Below are 24,634 nucleotides of genomic sequence, written 5' to 3' on the forward strand. Positions count from 1 at the left end.
GCCCATCTGCCCTGGGTCCCAGGCACAAGAACAGGCAGCTGCAGCTCCATCCCACAGGCCTGGCCCCAGAGGCGTCTGCAGGCTAACTGGCCACAGGTGGGGAGGGCAGCCACTCACCTTGCCCTTCTTAGGCGGCTCGATCTTGGTCAGTGCCTCCTTGGTGTGGGCCTCCAACAGGTCCAGGTTGGGGATGGTGGGCGAGGCTGACCCCCTACACTTCTTCCCTTTCTTCTTGCCCCCATCCTTGAGCTTCAGTGATTTCGGGGGCTTCGGGGGCTTGGGAGATTTGGGGGGCTTGGGGACTTTGGATGGCTTGGGTATCTTCATGGTTTTGGAAGTCTTTTTTTTGGACACTTTCTCCAGGAAGGAGCGAGGAGGGCTGGCTTCAATGGGAGATGGAGGTTCCTCCTTCTCTCGGTCCCCAAAACAGACCTCATTCGAGGAGATCGCAGAAGTCACTTCTGGTCTGGCAGCCTTGGAGGCATTCTGAGGAAAGGAAAGAGGTAACCAACCATCTCCTGTCAGAAGGAGATCATGGCCCAGGCCATGGGAGACACTCAAGCAGAGAAGGAGCATGCATTTACACCACTGTGTGTACACTCACATCTCTCTATACCATCCACATGACACAGCACATCCATCTACACCATCATCTGTGTGATACACTCACATCCATCTATACCATCCACATGACACAGCACATCCATCTACACCATCATCTGTGTGATACACTCACATCCATCTACACCATCATCTGTGTGATACACTCACATCCAACTCTACCATCCACATGACACAGCACATCCATCTACATCACTGTGTAACATGGCTATATCCATCTACACCACACAGCACATCCATCTACACCATCATCTGTGTGATACACTCACATCTCTCTATACCATCCACATGACACAGCACATCCATCTACACTATTGTGTGACATGGCTATATCCATCTACACCAGGGGTGGGCAAACTTTTTGACTCGAGGGCCACAATGGGTTCTTAAACTGGACCGGAGGGCCGGAACAAAAGCATGGATGGAGTGTTTGTGTGAACTAATATAAATTCAAAGTAAACATCATTACATAAAAGGGTACGGTCTTTTTTTTTTTTTAGTTTTATTCATTTCAAACAGGCTGGATCTGGCCCGCAGGCCATAGTTTGCCCACGGCTGATCTACACCATCATCCGTGTGATACACTCACATCCATCTCTACCATCCACATGGCACAGCACATCCATCTACACACACCATCATCTGTGTGATAACTCACATCCAACTCTACCATCCACATGACACAGCACATCCATCTACACCATCATGTGACATGCTTGCCTCTGTCTATACCATCTGTGTGACACGTCTGCACTATGCATGTGCCATGGCCACATTCATCTATACCATCAGCTACCTGATTCCTCTACCTCCTTGGTGGGTACCCCTGGCAGGGCTGGAATCATCCTCCCTCACGCCCACCGGGAGCTGCAGAGGAGCCCCCTTTCCACCTCTCACTCCCTAAACTCCCACCAGGAGATGCAGCAGGGGCCTAGGAGTCTGAGCCCACATCCTGCAGGTGACCACATGGCCATTCCTGACAGGCAGCCCTAAATAGGGCCAGAGAAGAGAGGCCTCCCATGACCAGGGCCAGCGGGTACGAGTCAGCCCTACCTCACTGAGCCGGATCTCTTTGGCAAGGTCTTTGATGAGCTGCGAGGGTTTGAAGTGCTCTGGGAGTTCATCTTCATGCTCTGCCAAAGCCTGCAGGACAGCCATGCACCAGGTCAACGAGTCAGCCACTGAGTCTGGATGTGGATGCCCACCCTCTGTGCCACGCCCACCTTCCCTGCACCTCCCACCCACAGGGGCCCAAGCATGCTCAGCCTCCGATTCCTGACTAACCCTCTCTGTCCCACCAGGCCCTGCCCTGCCCTGCCCTGCCCTGCCTACTGGGCCAGGACCCACCACTACCCCGGCAGGCATGGGGCAGGGGCTGCCTGCATGGGGCGCTGGAGAAATTAGTCCACTCCAGCCAGACACTGCCCTGACAAGAAAGCTCTGCCATGACCCCACTCTATAGATGGAGAACCTGAGTCCCCGAGAGGACGAGGTACCCGAAGCCACCACCACCTATGGAGTGAATGTGGGCTGTCTTCTTCCTGACCCAAGGCCGCTCTCCTGGCCACCTGCTGCGCTGAGGCAGGAGGGATGCCGTGCATGGCTCACTCTAAGCCTAAGGCCAGAGAAGATGTGACCACAGGACAGCGCTGGGAGGGCACTGGCCACCCACCCATCAGGCCCACCCGTGAGAGAAGCAAGAAGCACACAGGTGTTCCCTCCTGGCCCCACCCCCTCCTGAGGGCCTGCTCAGACAGTGCTGGCTCCCCTCTGGGGGACGGGACGCTGCCACAGACAGTGCCCAGGCTGATGGGGCCCTGCCCTCGCTCTGTCCCCACAACCCAGGCAACATTCCAAGGGAAGTCTGAAGCTGCTTCTCTGGGGCCCCCATTGTCGGAAAACAGCTGCTGCATAGGAGCTAGTGAAGGTGTTAACATTCAATGTAGGGGCCACTGGACAGTGGGGGGGGCACAGGGCAGTGGGGGGCACAGGACAGTGGGGGGGGCACAGGACAGTGGGGGGGCACAGGGCAGTGGGGGGCACAGGACAGTGCTACAGTGGGGGGCACAGGACAGTGGGGGGGCACAGGGCAGTGGGGGGCACAGGACAGTGCTACTGTGGGGGATGTGGGGGTACAGGACAGTGGGGGGGCACAGGACAGTGGGGGGGCACAGGACAGTGGGGGGCACAGGACAGTGGGGGCCACAGGACAGTGGGGGGGCACAGGGCAGTGGGGGGCATAGGACAGTGGGGGGCACAGGACAGTGGGGGATACAGGACCATGGGGGGCCACACGACAGTGGGGGGCACAGGACTGTGGGGGGCCACACGACAGTGGGGGGCACAGGACAGTGGGGGCATAGGAAAGTGGGGGGTATAGGACAGTGGGGGCATAGGACAGTGGGGGGCACAGGACAGTGGGGGCCACAGGACAGTGGGGGGCACAGGACAGTGGGGGGCACAGGACAGTGGGGGCACAGGACAGTGGGGGGCCACACGACAGTGGGGGGCACAGGACAGTGGGGGCATAGGACAGTGGGGGGGTACAGGACAGTGGGGACATAGGACAGTGGGGGGGTACAGGACAGTGGGGGGCACAGGACAGTGGGGGGGTACAGGACAGTGGGGGCACAGGACAGTGGGGGCCACAGGACAGTGCTACTGCTGGAGGTGTGGGGGTATAGGACAGTGGGAGGCACAGGACAGTGGGGGGGCCACAGGACAGTGGGGGCCACAGGACAGTGCTACTGCGGGGGATGTGGGGGCACAGGACAGTGGGGGCAGAAAACAGTGGGGGCCACAGGACAGTGGGGGCACAGGACAGTGCTACTGTGGGGGATGTGGGGGTACAGGACAGTGGGGGGGCCACAGGACAGTGCTACTGCGGGGGATGTGGGGGCACAGGACAGTGGGGGCACAGGACAGTGGGGGCACAGGACAGTGGGGGGCCACAGGACAGTGGGGGCACAGGACAGTGGGCGGCACAGGACAGTGGGGGGCCACAGGACAGTGGGGGCACAGGACAGTGGGAGGCACAGGACAGTGGGGGCAGAGTACAGTGGGGGCACAGGACAGTGGGGGCAGAGGACAGTGGGGGCACAGGACAGTGGGGGCACAGGACAGTGGGAGGCACAGGACAGTGGGGGCAGAGGACAGTGGGGGCACAGGACAGTGGGGCACAGGACAGTGGGGCACAGGACAGTGGGGGGGCCACAGGACAGTGGGGGGGCCACAGGACAGTGGGGGGGCCACAGGACAGTGGGGCACAGGACATTGATCCTGCAGGTAGCCTTGGGCAGTCCCAGGCGGAAGAGCAAAGCTGGGTAGAGCTGAGCCTGGGCCGGGCAGGGCTGAGAGGGAGTCTGTCTCTCCTGCCGACAGTGTCACACTCGGCCAGCCAGTCAGTGGCTGCTCAGAGCCCCCCACTCCCTGGCCTCTCTCCTGGGTTCGCTCAGTGCTGTCTCTACCACCAGCCCCCTCACCTCCAGGCCCCCCGCCCCACCTTAGACCAGGCTCCAGGAGGAAGCGCGCTCCCGTTTCCACACCCCACACCCAGCTGTCTGACTTGGGCTGCTGGCACCTCCTACTCTTCAGACACTAGTTCCCTGGAAAGGCAGATGAGCCCTGGGATGGCGTCCCGCCTGCCATCCTCCCCCACCCCGGGCCACGCCTGGCACTGGGCCTACCTGCTTTTTTGTCCATGATCTGAAAGCACCATTGAGAATTTTAGCTCCTTGAACTAAATGAGGGGGCAGCTGCTTCCCGGATTTGTGAGAACCTGGGGAGAGATGGAGAGGCGAGCTCAGGTGGGCGCGGCCGGTCCTTACCTGCCGCCCACAGGCAGCTTCACACCCAGGGTGGGGTGGAGGTGGGAGACCTTCCAGAGGTCTCCGCCCACTGCCACCTGCCCAACTGCCAACGGTTCCTCTTGGAACCTGGGGGACAGGCATCCAGGACGCCCTCAGGGCAGAACTGGCCTCGCACGGTCCCCACTCAGGCCTCTCACACAGGTGGCCGGGCTCTCCCTCAGCCTGGTCCCCGGTCCGCCTCAGCCAGGGGTCAGCGTTGTGCGCACCAAGCGTCCCTAGGTGCTTTCTGAGCCCCACCCTCACATCGCCCCCTGCACGGCTGAGACACCAGGGAGGGGGGTCAGTTCCCATTGGGGCCCATCACCAAGATGCCCTTGGGGGCCAGGGCCAGGCCCGTGGAAAGGGGACAGAGCAGCTGCCGGAGAGCTGACACCACCGTGATTGTTTCCCTGGCAGGAGGCAGCTCCCTCCATCCTCTTGGCCCCGGAGAGCTATGCTATGAGCTTCACAGAGGACCTGAGGCAGAGCGGCTGAGGACCCCAGCACAGCTCGGCTGGCCAGAGTCCTCCTGGGCTGTCAGTCAGTGCCCGCTGTGGCTCCATCCACACTCCCCACCCCGCCTCCCACCACAGCCCCTGGGCAGGGTGCTCCCTCTGCCACGATATAGCTCAGAGCTCTGAATTTGGGGCTCAATGGACAAATTTCAATGAAACCTGGCCGGCTCAGATTAAGAAACATTTTCAGCTTTCTCTCCTGAGAAACTAAAGCCCAAACCAGAGTCCCAATAGGTGGGCTCCACTCTGCTCAGCAGAGCAGCTTTCTGTGCCCCACGAGGCTGCAGAAAGTCTGCGGACCCAGGGGTCGGCGCAGCCCCGGCACGCACGGCCTGGCCTGCCAGGGCCTGGGACTGAGGGCACCATGTCCTCGGAGGTCAGGGACCCGCTGGAGCCCGCCCCTCCCCGTGGGCCCCCACAGGACCCGGACATGCACACACAGTGGGGATGCCTCAGGAGTCCCTCAGCTGGTGGCCCAGGGCCAGCCAGACCCCCCAGGCCTCTGGATGTCCCAACTGAGCCCCGTCAGTATCCACATGAGGCCACGGCCACCAAGCAGAAGACACGCCAGGCTGGGACCACGTGGCAGCACTCTTTCTGAAACACCAGATGGCCCTACAGGCAAGAGTCCAGTCCAGCCCCACAGGCCCAGCCAGGGGGACCGAGCCGGGGCTGAGGAGCGTGGGCAGCCTCCTGCAGGCAGTGCTCCGTCTGCCCCAGGGTCTGGCTGCCCGGCTGCGTGAGGGCAGCCCTGTTCCCCTCCTGGTGTCCCTGACCGCCCCCCCCCCGCTCCTCCCCCCCCTGCACACACACAAATGGCCCGAAGCTGTAGGCCAGGGTGCCGGGACGTACCTTTGAAAGCCTCCAGCAGGTGCTTTCCCATGTACCAGCAGGCAGTTTCAAAGTTGGGAAACTGAGTCAGGCTGCCCAGTTTCAACCTTCTTTCCACTTCGTACGCTCTGGAAGCCACAGCAAAGAACTATTCAGTGCTCTGAGCCCTGAGCAGGCGACACTAAACAATGGTGGGCCCGTGCCACACCCACAGCCAGACAAGGCCACACCGAGGCCATGCCTGGCCAGGCCTCCCTGCTGGCCCTGGGTGGTGAGGTGAACCAGGGGATCACTTTGGGGCGAGTGCCCAGTGCCCGTTGGCCGTGGCTTCTAGACCTCTGGGTCAGTGCCTATGGAGAAGGCAGCTCGGCCTTTCCATTCACTTCGAACCCGCCATGGGCCATGGAGGCTGTCCAGACACGAGGCACCTCCAGGGCCCATCTTTTCCTTCCTCCCACGATCATGGAGGCCCAGCCACTCAGGGGAGGTGGCATCACACTGATGGTGGGGACCCTGCCTGGTGGAGCCCCGAGGCAGGTATGGCCCTACCTCATCTGCATCTCCACACTCAGGCTGTGGAGGAAATGTCCCGCGAAGGCCAGGCAGTCCACGGGCGTGAGTGTGGCATAAATCCAGCCTGGGGGAGACAGATGCGGCTAGCCCTTCACGGCGTTCTCACGCCAGGCTCTCGGTGGCTGCCTGGCCTGTCTGGCCAGCATGGGCTCAGTGCCCCTGCCCACCTGATACCCATGGAAGGACCTCTGGCCTGGCCTCGTGTACTGAGTGGGTGGGCCCTCCAGGAAGGAGACTGTGTCCGAGCTGGCCCAGTCTGCTCAATCCAGCCCTGAACAGTACAGACGGGGAAACTCAGGCCTGGGAGCGGAGGGGACGGGCTCAGACCACCCAGGGTCAGGCTACCATCATTCCCGATCCCTGCACGCAGGGACAGAAGGAGAGGACGCAGGGCTGCCGCCTCTCCTTGGAGAGCTGGGGCTCTCCCTACATCTTCCTCAGAGATGCAGCCTGGGCCAGACTGGGAAACAACTGATTGTAGGGAACCAGGTGTGTGTGTGTGGGGGGGGGGGGGGGGGGGGGGGTGTACCTAGATCAAGAAAGGCACAGGGGCAGATAAGTCAATGGGAACATGAGGTCTCATCAGAAAATCTGAGCATCAGCCGGCTACTTGGTGACACTAAGGACTTGCTAACCATTCATTTGTAAGGTGCAACGACAGGACTGTAATCATGTCCTTTTAAAAGGAAGCCTTTCCGAGATGGGGAGACATTTACGAGTGAAGCACTGTGACACCTGTAAAGGGCACTTATTTGCTCACGTCCTGCTTCCTCCTCCGATGTTTGAAATGGCAAGATCAGCAAACACCTCAAACAGCATGGCCCAGCTCTTGGGGGCCCTGGCCCGGCTTCTGTGAGCATAGCCAGGCTGGGGGCTGCTAGGGCTCTTGGCCTGAGGTGACCCCAGAGGTGACTGCACAACGGGCCTGCCCCAGGACAAGGCAGCAGACACCCACACGTGCCCTCCCGGGGCAGACCCCAGTGGTGGGTATGAGGTACAGGGACAGAGCACTCACCAGAGGGGATGAAGAGCGTCTGGCCCTGCTTGAGGGTGCACTTGTAGCATTTGTCTACCTGGTCGGCAAAGAACATCTCACTGTGGTTTGAGGCCGACTGCCAGCGCTCATACAGGGAGATGTTGGCCGAAGCCGGCTTGATGAGATAGAAGATCTTCTCCCCCTGCCAACGAGAGGCCATTGACAGCTCACCATGTGCTGTGAGCTCCGTGATGACAGAGCCTGCTGCAACCCCAGGATGCTGGGGCCTGGGCAGGGCCCTCCATGTCCTGGTGCTGGGTCCTGCCTCAGCCTACCCAGGCCACCGTTCGGCAAACGCTGGAGCCACACGTGTTTTAAGTTCGGAAGTCGGTGTGTTCGGAAGGTTCTAGGCATAGGAGTCCCCAACATGTTTGGGCACCCTCGCCACCCCACATACCATAACTCTGCAGCAATAGGGGCACCATGTGTGCCAAGGGGACACAGAGCTGTGACTCCCTTGGTTTCATGAATTACAGGAGAGCTGTACTTAGAGAGGCTGTGTCTCAGCTGGAGATGGAAGGCGGACCCTGGGGCTGCCAGGCCTGGCCAGCCCCACCAGGAGACAGAGCCCCTCCCTCTCGGGGCAGACAGACTGAGGGACACACCGGAAGGGACCTGCTCAGTCTGCAGGGACGCTCAGATGCATCTAAAGCCCCACCCCTTTAGGGGGGGCTTTAGAGCAAGCACCCTTGTCCCCTCTTTCAGGAATTCTTTCCAGCACTGCTCTCCCTTCCCTGGATAAGAGTGGCCACTGAACACTCAGTCACCACTCCCCTGGGTGGGCCTCTGATTGCCTCACGAGATCCAGTTTTTAGAAAAAGGCAACGCAGGCCTGTTGCTTTGGTCTTGACGTGCCCCCGCCCCCCACACCTCCAGTGGCCGAAACATCTTGTCCCTGGTCCTGCCCAGGGATTCGTGCTCGTGAAGACTGCAGACAGTCGTGCAGACCCACAGTGACCTGGTCACGGGCGGGGCAAGCCCCCAAGGCTCACCTTGAGCACGTGATACCAAGCAGAGGCGCCCCCGGAGTCGATGTGGAAGTCCGTGTAGCTGTCCTTCACACAGATCAGGCAGTACTTAGTCACCTTGGGCTTGGCCAGCAACGCATCATCAGGCCAGTAGTTTTCTACCCAGGACAGTTTCTTCACAATATCAGGCGGCTCCACGAAGCTGGACATTCTGGGGGCAGGGACAGGAAGAGGGGTCAGCAAGGTGGGAAGTGTCACCACGTTTGTTATGCCCTGGACACGGAGGGAAAGGTGCCCTGAGACTCATGTCCCACACACATTTCTCACTTCTGGCTACACGGCCTCGTTCCCTTCTTACAGATGCGCAGACTGAGGCTCACAGAAGGCAGAACAAGCCCAGCCACCAGGTGCGGCTGCGGCCAGTGTCTAACACTAGTCTCCCGGCTCACAGATGGGTGTGGAGAAGGCCTGAGGACCACCCACCCCGAAGACAGGCTCGTCCTGGAGACCCAGAAAGGGAGGTTTCCTGGGTTGGTCCACACTGTGCTGGCACGATGGGCTGAGAGCAAGCATCCTTCACAGCCCAGGCGCCTCCTGGCCTCGCCTGGATAAAAGCCACCGATCTCCAGTGCTGACAACGGGAGCCTGAACCCTCTGCCACATCGGCCACTACCAGACCAGCCAGCTTACGTCCAGGGAATGTGCAGAACGGGGAAGGCAGCCTTTGGTATCAAGGAAACGTCCCTGCTTTGGGTAACATGCACAATGATGCATTAAGAACGCCCAGCGCAGCGGCACCTGTGCAGTGACCTCAGCTGCCGCGAGGGCCATCTCCTGGCTCCTGCTGCCTCGGGCAGGATGGGATCCGCACATCTCTGCATGGAAGGCCATGCGGCCGTACAAACTATCACAGGTCAGAGGTCAGGCCACCCTGAGCTCCGTGGCCTCAGTCACCCGCCCTCCTATTTACATTAAATCTCTGGCTTCTTCCAAACTAGAATCCCTCCCCATGCCCCATGAGAGCCCTCTTCGCCCACCTCTGCCCGTGCCCACCTCCCGGTCCGTCCACAGTCCAGGCGCAGCACTGCCACAAGAGAGGGGCACTGCCACAAGAGAGGGGCCCTGCCCCACCAGCCTGGGGCGCTCATAACCCTCCATACACCCCATACAATAGTGGGGCCACTGCCAGCTCCCCACATGGCCCCAAATGTCCTTCTTTTCTTGCTGTTGGCTCCTCAGGTACAAAACCTGCCGCCAATGCCAGTGGCTCTTCAAAGCCCTTCAGAAACCCATGGATGGAGAGAAGGGAAGGTGACACAAGGATGCCTTGAATGCAGCCCCAGACACCCCATGGGTTTGGCCCCCACTTTTCAGCCCCAGAAGCCATCTTTGAGGACAGACTGCACTGATGAAACAGAGGCCATACCTCCTCCCTTCTGAATGGCGTGGAACCTAGTCCCAGTGCATTCAATAGGTCTGGCGCCATGACCATGAACAACCTGGTTTGAAGTGTACATGTCCCCCACCCTCACCCACTGTCCTTGGACAGGACCAGAGGACACCAGAAGCACCATATATTTTTCTGCCAGCAAAGCAGTGGCCATGAGAGGCCCAAGGAGAGAAACCCCAGGCCTAGCTCCATCACCCAAATCATCCCAGTGCCACTCTGTGAAGATCTCTCGGCCAGAGAGGCCAATCAAGTTGATGGCAACATGAGTGTGAGCTTTGATACCAAAGCAACCCACTCCTCAGAACTCAGTCTTGGAGAACATCCTTCCTGTACACACACAGATAAGAGACCGTTTTCTTCAGATACCATAACCCATCTTATTTCCCTTTTTGCCTTTGCTGTCAGGAAGCTCAAATTAAGCCCACTGCCCAATTACATTATTTCACTATGGCTCCTGGTAGTTCTGTATTTTACTTCTCAATGTGATTCTTGATAACGCTTATTTTTCCCTACCTGTCTTTTTGCACCTGGGCTATTTTTTTTTTATTATTTTGTGGGCTTTCTATCATTAGCAAGGTGGACATAATTCAAAAATAAAACTGTTCTTAAATTAAACCATCATCGACTCACACCTTGTGGGGAGAGAGTGTACTGGGTCTTTCCCAAGGGCCACCTGGAGAGCAGTGGGCACCTGACAAAGGGGCAAGAGGTGCACAGCGTGGGTGGGCACAGCTAAGCAGGTGGTCCTGAGAGAACAGGGTCATAAAGACACAGGGCTGAGCCAGAATCTGACCCACCTCGGGAAACAGGACCCCGGAACCAGGTGGGCCCAGACAGCCAGACACCTTGTGTAGAGACTTTGTCCCTGAGAACACAGCAGGCAGGACAGGGCCCCAACACGGGGCGGGGGGAGGCAGGCAGGAGCAGAGCAGCTGCTCAGGCATGATCCCATTGTGCTAAAGGTGCTAATTAAAGTGTGTGCAGCCCCAACCGGTTTGGCTCAGTGGATAGAGGCACATCCTTGGTTGCAGGCACATCCCTGGTCAAGGGGGGGGGGGGGGGGCGTGCAGGAGGCAGCTGATCGATGATTCTCTCTCATCAATGTTTCTAACTCTCTATTCCTCTCCCTTCCTCTCTGCAAAAAAAAATCAATAAAATATATTTTTTTAAAAAGTGTGTGCAGACATGTGAGCAAGTGTGTAATAAGCATGTATGCATAGGGGTGGATGGGATAACACACACCTGGGTGTGGGTGTGAGCAACTGCATAAGTGAGTGTGTGTGTGTGTCTCAGTGTGCGTGTGTGTGTGCGTGTGTGTGTGTGTGTGTGCATGTACGTGCGCCAGGGGTGTGTTGTGCATGGGCACATGCGTTCTGGAGGGAAGCACTGTTACCAATGGTTCTCTCTGGGGAGCAGGGTGGGCAGATCAGAGGAGGAGCTGGCATCTCATTCGTTATTTCCTATTTGAATTGTTCACAATGAATACCTTTCATACTTTAGAAGAGAAACACCAAATAATGCTATGTGTGGAATTCTACACGCCCTGAAGTGGGCCATGGGTGCCCCGCCCCAGCCCCACCCACCCCGCTCACCTGGTGTCTGAGAACTCGAGGCTGGTGAGGCTGAGGACCCGCCTGCGGCTGGTGCTGTAGTAGTAGTCCACAAACTCCTTCAGTCTCATCCTGCAGTCCTTCTGCTTGGTGACATCGGTCACGTCCACGCTCCGCTCTGGGCCTGGGGAGGCAGTGGAGGAGGGTGGGTGCCCCAGGGGTAAATGGCCTGGCCACCCGTGAGGTCGGGGCAGGACAGAGGGGGAGGCCACTGAGGGGAGGGCTGCATGCGGAGGTTCTGATCTCCACTGCCCAACCCTTCTGCCCTGCCCTGCCCTGCCCACTGCCCCAGGCTGTTAGGAGGACCCCATGGTGCTGTAGGGTGGGAGAGTCACCAGCCTCAGCTAAGGTGGCCAGATCAGCAATTAAAAATATAGGACTCCAGGTAAATTTGAACTTGAGATAAATAATAAAGACACTTTTTATATATATCCCAAATAAAGCATGGCATGCGCTTATATTTTAAACATTAGAAAATATCAAAAAAACCCTCTGTGTTTCTAGGGTACCAACTAATTATTCTGAAAATTAATAAATAGAAGGAAAACATTTATCCCACGTTTCCTACGGTTGATGAGGAAAAGTGCAGGCAAAAATCATTGATGATGAAAAGAAAGTTCGGCACAACTGAGTCACCATTGAGGGAAATCCTTTGTACAAGGCTCACAATGAATAGAGGGAGAAAGGACAGGATTAGCCAATCCCGACTGTCCTCCACAGCTGCTCAGACCTCGAGCCGAGAGGCTGGCGGAAGTGTCTGTGGACAGATGTGGCTGGACGGCCTGGCTCACTGCCTAGAAGTGGGTGGCTGGGCACCGCAGGCCTCCGGCTGAAGGAAGCACCCCTGCTGGGCAGGCGCTGCCCACAACCTGAACGCAGACCTGAGCCAGCTTCTCGCCACGTGGTGCAGGGGCCCCTGGGGACAGAGGAACAGGCTGCATGACGCCACAGGGAGGCCATCGGCCAAAGCCCCACGGCAGGGTTTTCCTCACTTCCCACGTGGGACATTTTCCAGGACCAACACCCCCATCCTTCCAACAGGGAGAATGGGAGGGGAGGGGCTGTTCTAAAAGTAAATGGACTTGAAGGGACATAAAACCCAGTGCGGTGTGTGGTCTTGTTTGGATTCTCACTCAAACAGCCAGACATAAAGGGCTGCTCTTGAGGCAACAGGAGAGAACTGCAGTGGGCCTGCAGTGATAAGGAGGAGTTGTCATTTGTGTTCTAGAGTGCAAGAATAGAAAGGGATGACTTTTTTAAAAATACGGTCTGTTAGAACTGTGCACTGGAGCTGTCATGGGTGACAAAACTGATGTACCAGAGTTTTGCTTCAAAATACTTGGGGGGAGGGGGGAAGTAGAAGAGACAGAAAAACAGTTGAAAGTCGGTGGTTTTTGTGGTCAGTACTGGGCACATGGGGGCTCACTGTTGACTCCTCTCATTTTTTTGTGGGTAAAAAGTTCCATAATAACACAAGAAGGGAAAGAAAGACACTTACAGTAAAAGCCTAAGACCATCTCCCCACACAGCATAGCGGTGGTGCAGGGGGCAGGGCCTAGACACACACAAACCTGGGGCCTGGAGGACAGAGCTGTGTAGCTCATACATGGGAAGAGCCTAGAAAACAACGTGTGCTTGGGAGGCATCCACCACATGTTGGCTGTTCTTCCAGGTGCTCTTCCAGGCCCAGACCTGGTCATCGCCAGGCTGGAAGAGTGGGCCCCTCCCTCCCTGCCACAAGCTGGCCTGGCCGGCCCTGGGGACCCCAGCTCCAGAGAGGGGTGTGGTCTCTGGTCTGAATACAGGCGACCTCATTTAGTCTCCACGCCAACTCCCACTGCAGGCTTCGCAGATGCAGAGGGTCAAGCTCCGGGCAATGGAGCAACTCCTCTGCAGTCCCAGTGCCTACGCCCTCACCTGTCCAGCATGTGGCCAGCGCCGGCCTGGGTATTTGCCATTTCAGGGAATCTTTGCTTTCCCCCCACTGGCCACGCAGGCATCCCTGTGAACATGCCAAGCCCTGGCAACCACAAGAGCCTCAGAGCCAGGGCTGTGTTGCAGTCAATGCCAGGTGTGTGCTGGGCTCTCCATGCCAGCTGCCTCACGGATGGTGCCTCCGCACACACGGGCACTTCCCTGGACCCAGAGGTGTCCTGCCTGAGGGTATCTATGTGCTGGGAACTGCCGGGGGACATGAAACTGAATTGCAGACGGCATCCGCTGGATCCCAGAGGGACCCAGGAGAGAGGTGGCCCTGGGTCATGGGAAGGTTCGTCCTGGGGCAAATGAGTGAGGCAGCCACCAGAAGCTGAGAACAAAGCACAGGCACAGGAGAAGGTCCCGTCCCGACCAAGCCCTTCTGGCATGACTCCCCTTAGAACCCAGCAGCAGTAGAACTGGCCGCTGGTAGAATCAAGGAGTCTCCAGGACAGACCCCACTTTACAGCTGGAGTAACTGAGCAGGGAAGGGGCCAGGATCACATGCCACTTAGGTGGGACATGTGGTCTAATTCTAAAAGCTCCCAGAACAGGGAACAGAGACCCTGAGTCACACTCACTCAGATGGCACAGGGACACAACCAGGGCTCCAGGCCAGCAGGCCCAGTGCCCACAGCCACATGAATGGGGGGGGGGGGGGGGGTTACTTACCCACGTAGTTCTCGACATCGCTGACATAGAAGGTGGGAGCCGGGACTGCCAGGCCCAGCCCGTCTTTCTTGGGGACGAGAATGGGCTCCGTGAAGCCGTGCTCCTCCATGTAGCCCAGGGTGAGCTGGCTGCCTGGCACGCGGGCCACAACATCCTCCGCACTGTGGGGAAGCGCAGGTCAGAGGTCACATCAGAGAGGTCCCAGCCTCTCTGCACCCTGACAGGCCTGGACAGGGCCTTAGGGCTGGAGACATAAGGCCCGCGCTCCTGCCACCCGTCTCCCATAGCCCCAAGTAGAGAACGCCCCACAGCACCATGCCCAGGGTCACCGGGCAGCCACAGAGGGTCCTACATACTCCTCAGAGATGGAAACCTCAAGGTCTGGGAGGCCTGGCCAGGGGTGAGATGAGTGGTGAGCGGGGGGTGGGGACACATCGCACCCATCCCTCCTACCAAGGCCAAGATCCTCCCCTACCTCCCTTGTTCTCCTAGCTCCCTGCCCCAAGCCCCTTCATGGGTGAGCAGACCTTGCACAGGGTGAGTCTGGGGACTGAGGATACAGCAGATGGAGACCAAGTCCTCCTCAATGATAAACTGACATACAGACCCCACACGTTCCCTATCAAAATCCCAGTTGACATCTTTGCAGAAATTGACAAGATAAACTTGGAATGTTGGATGGAAATGCAAGGTACCCAGATGACCAAAATAGTCTTAAAAATGAACAACAAAATTGGAAGACACTTCTCAACTTCAAAATTCACTACAAAGCTACAGTATTCAAGACTGTGTGGTACAGCCATAGAAAGAATCCAGAAATAAACCCAAATATCTATGGTCAACTGCTTTTCATTAAGGTGCCAAGACAATTCAATAGAGAAAAAATAGTAATTTCAATAAACTGTGCATGAGAGAACTGGATAGCCACATGCAAAAGAATGAAGTTGGACTCCTACCCATAACATATACAAAAGTTAACTCAAAATGAGTCAAAGACTCATATATAAAAGCTAAAACCATAAAACTTTTAGAAGAAAACATAGGCATGAATCTTCATGACCTTGAATTTAGCACTGATTTCTTAGATGAGACACCAAAAGCACAAACAACAAAAGAAAATATAGATAAATTAGACTTCATCAAAATTATAAATTTTTGTGCTTCCAAGGAGCACTATCAAGAAAGTGGAAAGACAACCCATAGAATGAGAGAAAGTATTTGATAAGTGACGAGTATCTAGAATATGTAAAGGACTCTTACAACTCAACAATAAAGACAATACAATTAATGGGAAGGGGTTAAAATAACATGGGACCAGACTTTTGGTTTCAAATCTCACATGTAAAGAGCCTGAAGTTGTTGCTCCTGTTCTCACAAGAAAAAAGTTGAACAAAGTGAAAACCAAATACTTTTCTTAGATTCATCAGATAATTAAGGTTACAGGGAAAACAGTCACCCCAAAATCTGGAGAGACAGGCAAATACAGAAAATCACAGCCAAGATAACCTTATCTGAAGCAGAAGCTGAGGCAATAACTGGCAGGGGAAAGTACTTAAATGGTAATTTTTGACAAAGTGTGGAACTTGAGGGTGGACTAGCTTAATAGTTAAAAACTCGTGGGGGCCCAGTCTCAGAGAAGACCCACACTTTCATGGATTTTACCTCCAGAAATTCTACCAGGTTCTCATAATAAAGGTCTGCCCCTGTTTCAGGCAGAGGGAGGGGAAAAGTAACTATGTTTAAATACATTCTGAGTATTCTCCATAATAAAGTTCACCTCCAGGAGCACTTACTTTACCAGATCCTAATCTGACAGGGAGGGCAAGCGGCCAACTGTCGCCTCACAGCCTCCCTGCCTCCAGTGAGTAGAGAAAAAGAAAAGGCCAAGACATACTTCTGAAGGTGACAGCCCAGAGCCTCAGGCCCACTAAAACACTGACCTTTAATCATTAGATTACAGAACACGTCCCCTCTCCCAATCCTTACCACCACACAACAGTATAATAACAGTTAAGTATAATTGAGAGAGCTGCAAGATACAGGCTATTTAAGAAGGAGTTCTTAAGGAAACCCAAAGAAAACAAAATAGGAAATAAAGGCACAAGGAAACTAGAAGAAAGTGATGCCTCTGACACCCACAACTACAGCAAACACTAACACTGACCCAGCTCCCAGTCAGGTCTATATAAAACCTCACGCGAAATGCCTAATTACCTCAGTTCCTATCACTCAGCTTTCAACAAAATATTACAGGGCATAATAAAAGGCAAGAAAATCCAAGAATCAGAACAAGACTCAGATTAAAGCACCGTGTTTGGAATTATCAGATAGGAAATTTAAAATAATTATGATTAATACATTAGGAGCACCAACAGAAAAAGTGGAGAACATGCAAGAACAGATGGTAATGTAAACAGAGAGATGGAAACTCTAAAAATCAAAAGGAAATGCTAAGAAGTAAAGAAAACAACCAGCAGAAGTGAGGGAAGCATGCATCAGTAGACTGGACACAGCTGCGGAGAGAATCCATAAGCTTGAAGTACGCCAACAAAAATTGCTCAACCTGAAAGGCAAAGAGATAAAAAATGGGGATACAGAATATCCAAGAAATGTTGAATAATTACAAATAGAGTAATATATGCATGATGGGAATACCTAGAAAGAAAAGAAAGAACTGAAGTAATAATGGCTGAGGATTTTCCAAAATTAATAACAGACATATAACCACAGATCCAGAAAGCTCAGACAGCATCACCAGCAGCATAAACTAACTCTCTCTCTCTCTCTCTCTCTGACAGAATAAATAAATAATAAAAATAAATAAAACTTCACTTAGGCATGGTATATTCAAACTGCAGAAATCAAAGATAAAGAAAATATCTTGAAGAAAGCCAGATGAGAGATGAACTCCTGCATGACAGACTGAAGAGCTCGGCTGACCCGCACCCCAGTGAAATGGTGAAAACTGTTCTAAAAAGTATTCAAAGCCTCTGGAGTTGGTCCTAAGAGCAAACAGCAAAAGAAGAAACATCTATGCAGGAAAAATCTATGAAAGCTTGGTACAAGAATGGTAAGATTATGTGATATTTGGCCCAAAACATGCCTTCCCTACACTTTCCCAGCTCAGTGAGGAGCAGGCTCCACTCCAGAAGGCTGCAGCCAAGGACCCAGGAATGCTGAATGGAAACTCTCACGGGCCCAGGCTCTCTCGAGGAGCAGGATGTCCACCTCTCTTATCCCTCCCGGCTGTCTGTTGCTGAGGCTAAGTCTGGGCAAAGGCTGCCAAAAGGTGGGGGCTCCCTTCTTCCACCTGGCCCACACTCGTGGAACTGAGGCTCTGCCTGGAGTGGGGCACCCTGAGAATACTGGGGTCCTGATCACCCTTGCCCGGCCATTTCTACTCGGCATTCTACTGGAGGTCCTGGCCAAAGAAAATAGGCAAGAAAAAAAATAAAAGTAACCCAGACTGAAAAAGGAAGAAGTAAAACTATCTATTCAAAGATGATATGATCTTGTGTATAAAACAAAAACAACAACAACAAAAAACAAAAAACCACAACCCAAGGATCTACTAAAAAAAACAGAATGAATAAACTAGCTCATCAAGGTTGCAGGATATACGATCAATATATAAAAATCAATTGTATTTCAGTATAGTAGCAATGAACAATCTGAAAATAAAATTAAGAAAACACACTTAGAGTATTAAAAAGAACAAATTACTTAGGAATAAATTTAACAAAGGAAGTGCAAAATTATACTCTGAAAACTCTAAAATATGGTTGAAAGTAATTTAAAAGATCTCAATAGATGGAAACGTATCTCATATTCATGGGGTCAGAAGACCTACCATTATTAAGATGGCAATACTCTGATTCTACTGGTCTACAATCCACATCAGAGACTCAGATGAATGACCTCTTTCTAGAAACTGACAAGCTGATCCTAAAATTCATATGGAACTGTAAGAGACCTAAAATGACCACAACAATCTTGAAAAAGAAAAACAAAAATGGAGGACTCACACTTGTCAATTTCAAAACTTACTGCAAAGCTACAGAGCTACAGCAATCAAGACAGTGGAAAACTGGACTAAGGATAAACAGAGATCGGTGGGATAGAATGAAGTCTCCAGTAATAAGTGCATACATCCATGGCTGAGAGACTTTCGATAAGTGTGCCAAGACCACTGAATAGTGAAAGAATTGTCTTTTTCCATAAATAGTTCAGGGACAAATAGGTAGCTGCAAGCAAACAAGAAAAATGAAGTTAGATCCTTACCTCACACTATATGCAAAAATTAACTGAAAATCAAAGACCAAACTGTAAGACCTAAAACTATAAAACTCTTAAAAGAAAACATGGGGATAAATCCTCATGACCTTGGATCTGGCAAAGGATTTTTAGATATGACAATAAAAGCACAAACAACAAGGAAAAAGGTAGAAAAATTAGACTTCACCAAAAAGACAAAAGTTTAAAAATGAAAAGTCAACCCACAAAATAGAATAAAGTATTCAGAAATCACATGTGTGATAAGAGACTTGTACATAAACTATATAAGAACTCTTAGAGCTCAATCATAAAGACAAAAATAATTTAAATGGGCAAAGGATCTGAACTAACATTTCTCCAAGGAAGACATACAAATGACCAAAAAGCACATGAAAAGATGCTCAACATCAGTAGTGATTAGGGAAATGAAAATCAAAACCACAGCAAGAGAAAATCTTACCTACAAGTATGATTAGAATCAAAAGTCAGATAATAAAAAGTGCATCGTTCTGTATACCAGAAGGTGGGGGGTTCGATTCCCAGTCAGGGCACATGCCCAGATTGCAGGTTCGGTCCCCAGTGGCTGGGGTGCATATGGGAGGCAACTGATCAAAGTTTCTCTCTCACATCAATGTTGCTCTCTCTCTTTCCTTTCCTTTGCTTCTCTTCTCTCTCTCTGAAATCAATAAAGAACATGTTCTCGGGTGAAGATTAAAAAACATTTCATGAAAAGTGCTGGTGAGGACATGGAGAAACTGGAGCCCTCATACGCTGCTGATAGGAGTGGAAAGTGGTGCAACCATTATGGAAAACAGACTGGAAGTTCCTCAAATAATTAAATATAGAGTTACTCCTAAAATATGAAAACATATGTCCACACAAAAACTTGTACAAGAATGATTATAACAACAACAAAAAAGAATGGTTATAACAGGATTATTCACGGTACCCCCAAATCAGAAATAACCCAGATGTGTGTCAACTGCTGAGTGAATAAACAAAACGTGGCCTGTCCGTACACGGGAATACTGTTCTGCCATGAAAAAGGAATGAAGTGCTGGCACATGCTATGACGTGGGTGAACCTTGAGGCTATTACGCTGAGTGAAAGAAGCCAGACACGGACGGCCACATATTGTATGATTCCACTCAGACGAAATGTCACAACAGGCAAACCCACAGCGGCAGAAGGCTTAGGGCGGGGTGGGGGGAGCGGGGATGGGAGTGATCAAGTTACAGGTTTCTTCTGGGTGATGAAATGTTCTAAAATTGATTGACGGTGGTGCACATATCTGTGAATGTACCCAAGACAACTGAATTGTACCCTTTAAATGGGTGATCTGTATGGTATATGAATTATATCTCAATAAATGGGCAAACAATCAGAAAAGAAAAAAAGAAGCCAGAGGAAGAAAACTGCCTTGTCCAGAGAGAACCAAGGATAAGAATTGCACTGGATTCTCATTAGAAACCACACATGAAAAAGAGAATGGGGTGACAGAGAAGCGGAATTGTCTACCAATACTGTCGCCCAGGGTGGAGGCTGAGAAATGGCTCCGAGCAGGTCCTATGTCACCAAGCCCCTTTCCCACAGAGGCCGTTCCCACAGCCCTGCCCCTGCCCGCTGCCTTCACACAGGACGGGGGTGGAGGACAGGGAGGCTAGAAGAGCACCTACTGACCCGGGACCAGGACCTACCACATCTGAGAAGGATCTTAGCTGGACACTAGCCCACTCCTCTCCCCTCAGAATGCCCCTTGGGAGGACACGCCGAGTGGGGACATGGGTCTCTTCCCTCCCACACTGTGCCTGGAGGTTCTGAGAGAGAGGTCAGCCTCTGCCGGGGGCCTGGAGTTTCAGGGAACAATCCTCTGCCCGAGGGGTAGGTCCTCTGCTACGGGGCCCCTGTAGGGGGTGCACGTTGGGCCTGGAAGTGAGCAGGGGGCAGGGGGATCTGACGGCCCACCTGGGAAAGGTCCGACTCCGTAGCTCCTTGATGAAGAGCTGGCTGCCGTTCTGCACGGGTTTCACGTCAGGCGTCTGCCCCAAGCTGTGTTTGTGCCAGGTCCGCTTCTTCTTCACTGCAGGGGACACGGTGGGTCAGCACCCCGCACAGGCCCCTGCCTGCATCCCCCTCGCCACGCCTCCAGAGACCAGCCACGAGGGCAGCCAGGGAATCTCGAATGCAGCCAGACTCAACCCTCTTCAGACCAAGTCCTCAGGGTCCCTGGGCCCCGCCCACCAGCCTCCCACACCCCATTACCCTGTGTCATCACATGGTCAGAAGCCCTCACCATCCCCAGCCTCTGGTTCTACACCCACTCCGACTCCATTTCATACCTCCCAACCCTGTAGCTCAGTTGATGGCACCCAGAAGCTGGGATCTCCCAGGACCCTCCCTACTCAGCACCCAGTCGTGAGAGGCATCTCCTGAGAAGGTCCCACCAAGGTCAGCCTTCAGGACAGCCCTCCCCTCCCCGAACTTGTCTTCAAATAGCACAGACCCTGTCACCACCCTGCTGGGACCTTCCTGTCTCTGCAGCCCACAGCTCACACACAAGAGCAGGCCGGCCACCACCTGCTGTGCTGTCCGCCCTCTCTAGCCCCGGGCTGTGCCCACCTCACACACTTCTGCACAGCCACCCCTGCCCACGTCACCCTACCCACTCCCTCAGGCAGCTCTGTCCTCATGCATGCTCCCAGGGCACTGATGCACACACCTTGGACTTTTTACACATGAGCGTGTGCACACACCCTTGCTGGACTGTGATACACTTGCACCATACATGTGCACTTACACATGCATACATGCACATGCATACACACACACTGTACTGGACAGTGAGCGCCTAGGGAGGGAAGTGACTTCCTTGTGGCCCTCGCCCTGGTTCAGGGCAGTCACAGGTAACTCGGTGAGTGAGGAGGACCTGCTCCTTAGAACTGCTGGGGGGTCTGAGAGAGGTTGACCCTCAGGAGAAATGAGACTGGGTATGAGGAACTGATGGGAGGGTCCTCAGGGTGCCTGTCCTTCCCAGATGAGGATGGGAGGGAGCTGCAGGGATGAGCCCTGGGATTCCTGTGTCCCAGAGTTTGTGGGCATAAAGGCAGCTGAGGACAGCCCAGTGACAATGACTGCCCCCTGAGAAGGACTTACCTGAAGCAGAAAGGGGAAGGCGCTGGGAGGCTGAGCTGGCCTCCATACCAAATCACCAACCCTTCCCCATCTCCATCAAGTCAAGTTGGAGACTATCTCCAACATCGGGTGATATTATGGCATGCCTGCCCCATGGCCAAAATGTGAGTGGATGTTATGGAAACCTGGCAGGATCTAAGCTGTGACTTCCAGAGGCAGCACCAGGCATAGACAGGAGGTCCAAAGGGCTCAGAGTCACCCACCCAAATCTTTCTTGCCCCGCCATCTTATTGCTGTGTGACCTTGGGCAAGTTACTGGGCATCTCTGTGTCTTATCTTTAATAGAGAGATACTAGTCCCGGCCTCCTGGGCTCCTTGTGACATGTAATAAGGGAGTGATACTCGGCACCATGCGTACTCTGGGGAGCTCTGCAGGGCACACCCTTAGGCCCTTCTCTCAGCTGCTTGGTCTACCTACAGGCAAACTCAGCACCTCTTCCAGACCCACAGGCTCTTCCCCATGCGCCCCAGTGTGCCCCTCTGTCCAGAGCCTCTGGGACGGGGGATGAACTTCAGACAGGAAGGGCTCAGCACACTCCTGCCCCTCGATGCCCACCAGAGCTGGGCAATATCTGGGCCACGGAAAACTCCCCACTGCCCTTTGGCTACCCCATCTCAGATCTGTTCTCCCCAGAAGTTTGCAAGCACACGCCAAGCAGCTCGGCTCTGCACAGGGGTCACCAAAGTGACAGATGGCCTGGGGTCATACCAACTTCCTCAAGAGCCCAGGGGCCTGGGACAGGGCGCCATGGCAAAAGAAGGCCCTGGGACACTGCCCCAGTCACAGCCCAGGTAACTCCGACTCTGAAAACAGACAGCATTATTGTCCTTTCTGCTGAGCCTGCAGCTGCATCAGGAGGTGACCTGGGACATCCAGTGTGCGCAGGCTTTAGTTTACAAGGCGCTCCCCCCGAAAGGGCCCGAGGAAAGGAGGGAGCAGAGTGGAACTCAGCGTGCCCAGCCTCCTGGACCTGGGGGTCCACACGAACCGGAGGGGGTGGGGGATGCCTGCAGCAGGAGGTGAGCCTAGATCTAAGGGGTCCCCACCCATGAGGGGTCCAGTACATTCAGGGATCTGAGGTGGGATGAGAAGGGAAGCCCAGGGCATATACTGGCAGCCATGACAGTGCAGAGAGCAGAGGCAGGCTGACAAGAGACACCGATCCTAGTGCTGTGTGGGGCCGGTGGGAGGGGGCCGGAGGGGAAGGAAGGTGCTGAGGAGGGGACCCCATATGAGCCCCTCCAGGAGTGTTCCCCATGTTCCCAGCCACTGTCCTCCCAGCAGGGCCTGAGGATGCTGCGTTAGCACCTGCACCTGCCCCTCCCTCTGTGAGGCAGTGTGGCCCCAGGGCAGCCCCACCTCAGAGAAGAGCTCGAGGCTGGAGCCATGCCAAGATCTCCCCTAGGAGGGTATGCAGAGCACAAGGATGCACGCTGCCTGGCACTGAGTGCCTCACCCCGGGAGGCCACATGGGAAACCTGAGTCTTGGGGGTGGGGAGGGAGCATGGGGCAAAGTGACAGAGGTGCAGTGGACAGAAGGAGGAAGAAGCAGCACCTCCATGTGTCCCCAGAAGCGGGGTCTGAAAAGCAGGTGCTGAGCGGCCAGTCCCTCACTCAGGACCAGCAGCTCACCACCTCACGGAGAGACTGCCCGCCGAGGCTGTGGCTGGAGCAGGTGGGCTGGGACAACAGCCAGGGGCAGAGCTGCGAGACACACCCGAGTTCTGCCAGGCTCCCCGAGACTGAGAGTCCTCCGACCTGTGGCACCCCAGCACCCCTCTCTGGCAATGCACACCCTGGAGACAGCTGCTGAGTGGGGCACCTGGAGTGTGGGGGCCGCACCCCACCTCGTTGGGCATGACAGAATCCTCAGAGAGGATCAAAGTGAGAAGACAGTGAGTGAAGTAACTTCTTAAGCATCACAGAGCTAAAGAGAGACAAAATGAGGTCAGAGCCACTTTGAGGATATGCCACCTGCTTTGCATGAGCCTTCGTGTCAACTGTCAGTGGGGACTCCTTGCTGGGTTCCCATGGGGACCACTGGGCCCTGCACCACATCTACCTGTGGGCTCTCCCTCCTCACCTTGTCATGCCTGCTGCAAAGCCCGTTCAGGGAAGGGAAGGAGGCAGGCCTGGGCCTACGAGGGCCTGCAGCGCAGCCCACAGGTTTGGGGGCTCCCCTGGAAATACAGTGACATGAAGGAGCATCTCGTCCCCAAGGGGCCTTGCTGTTGAAGGGTGTGACTGAGTTGATGTGGCAAACACCAATCTGTGCTTCACTGAAAGGCTCCAGACTGAGCATGGACTCAGTTCAAATGAAGAGTGATTGCCAATCTGGAGTGCATGCTAGTGGAAGGTGCTAGAACCTTTGTCCCTGATAGCATATGGCCACCAATAACAACAGACAGGGACAGCATATATGCATATTTGCATAAACATGCAAATACTCATGCACACACATTCACTCATACACATGCACACACATACATATACCCTCCATACACATATGCACACATGCACAAGCAGGGAGGGGCTGCTGGGTCCCACCAGGCTGCTGTCCCAGCATGCCCTGGGGGTGGCTGGCTGTAAGTGCCAGGAAAGGGTGCCTGCCCTTGACTTCCAGTGGCAATGACAGGCAGCGGGGGACCACCCGGCCTCTGCCCAAACCCAGGAGCACAGGACCAGGGGCTGGTGAGGCAGGCACACAGAGCTCCAGCAGCAGGCAAGCTGACCCTCAGGGAAGGGTGCTTCTGGGGACACGCAGGGGCGTTGGAGAAATTGCACACCAACACCCACCTCCAACCCTGCGATAGCCCAAGCCCAGCACCCCCAATTCATGCAACAGCTCACGAACCACACAGATGTGGCCCCACCCTCCCTGAGCCCCCTAAGACTGTGCCTCCCCAGGACGCTGGGCTCTGCTGGGGGGTCAGCAGGGGTTTCTGATCCAGCCCTTCTTTGTCCCTGGCTCCGTTCCCATGATCACATGGTACACCCCTCCTGCCCCATGTCCCCACCCTATTCATCTTTCCTAGGCCCTGAGCCTTCCCAATGGCTCAAGAGGT

The 24,634-nt window shown here is 54.4% G+C and overlaps 1 protein-coding gene across 3 annotated transcripts in view; it reads right to left on the minus strand.

Moving 5' to 3' along the window:
* Nucleotides 1-24,634, minus strand: part of PHF2 (PHD finger protein 2) — an 86,058-nt gene that overhangs the window by 16,178 nt on the left and 45,246 nt on the right. For all 3 annotated transcript variants that reach the window (XM_070400949.1, XM_070400950.1, XM_070400951.1), the window contains exons 3-12: nucleotides 20,342-20,456; nucleotides 14,102-14,262; nucleotides 11,435-11,576; nucleotides 8,417-8,603; nucleotides 7,404-7,566; nucleotides 6,365-6,452; nucleotides 5,837-5,943; nucleotides 4,308-4,399; nucleotides 1,675-1,764; nucleotides 118-486 (exon numbers count right to left, since the gene is read on the minus strand). In XM_070400949.1, coding sequence (XP_070257050.1) covers nucleotides 118-486; nucleotides 1,675-1,764; nucleotides 4,308-4,399; nucleotides 5,837-5,943; nucleotides 6,365-6,452; nucleotides 7,404-7,566; nucleotides 8,417-8,603; nucleotides 11,435-11,576; nucleotides 14,102-14,262; nucleotides 20,342-20,456 — 1,514 coding nt within the window. The remainder of the gene's footprint in view (nucleotides 1-117; nucleotides 487-1,674; nucleotides 1,765-4,307; nucleotides 4,400-5,836; nucleotides 5,944-6,364; nucleotides 6,453-7,403; nucleotides 7,567-8,416; nucleotides 8,604-11,434; nucleotides 11,577-14,101; nucleotides 14,263-20,341; nucleotides 20,457-24,634) is intronic.

This window comes from Myotis yumanensis, unplaced genomic scaffold, assembly GCF_028538775.1.
Source record: "Myotis yumanensis isolate MYYU_CA2020_CCGP unplaced genomic scaffold, mMyoYum1.0.hap1 SCAF_21, whole genome shotgun sequence".
In the NCBI taxonomy this organism is placed as follows: Eukaryota; Metazoa; Chordata; class Mammalia; order Chiroptera; family Vespertilionidae; genus Myotis; species Myotis yumanensis.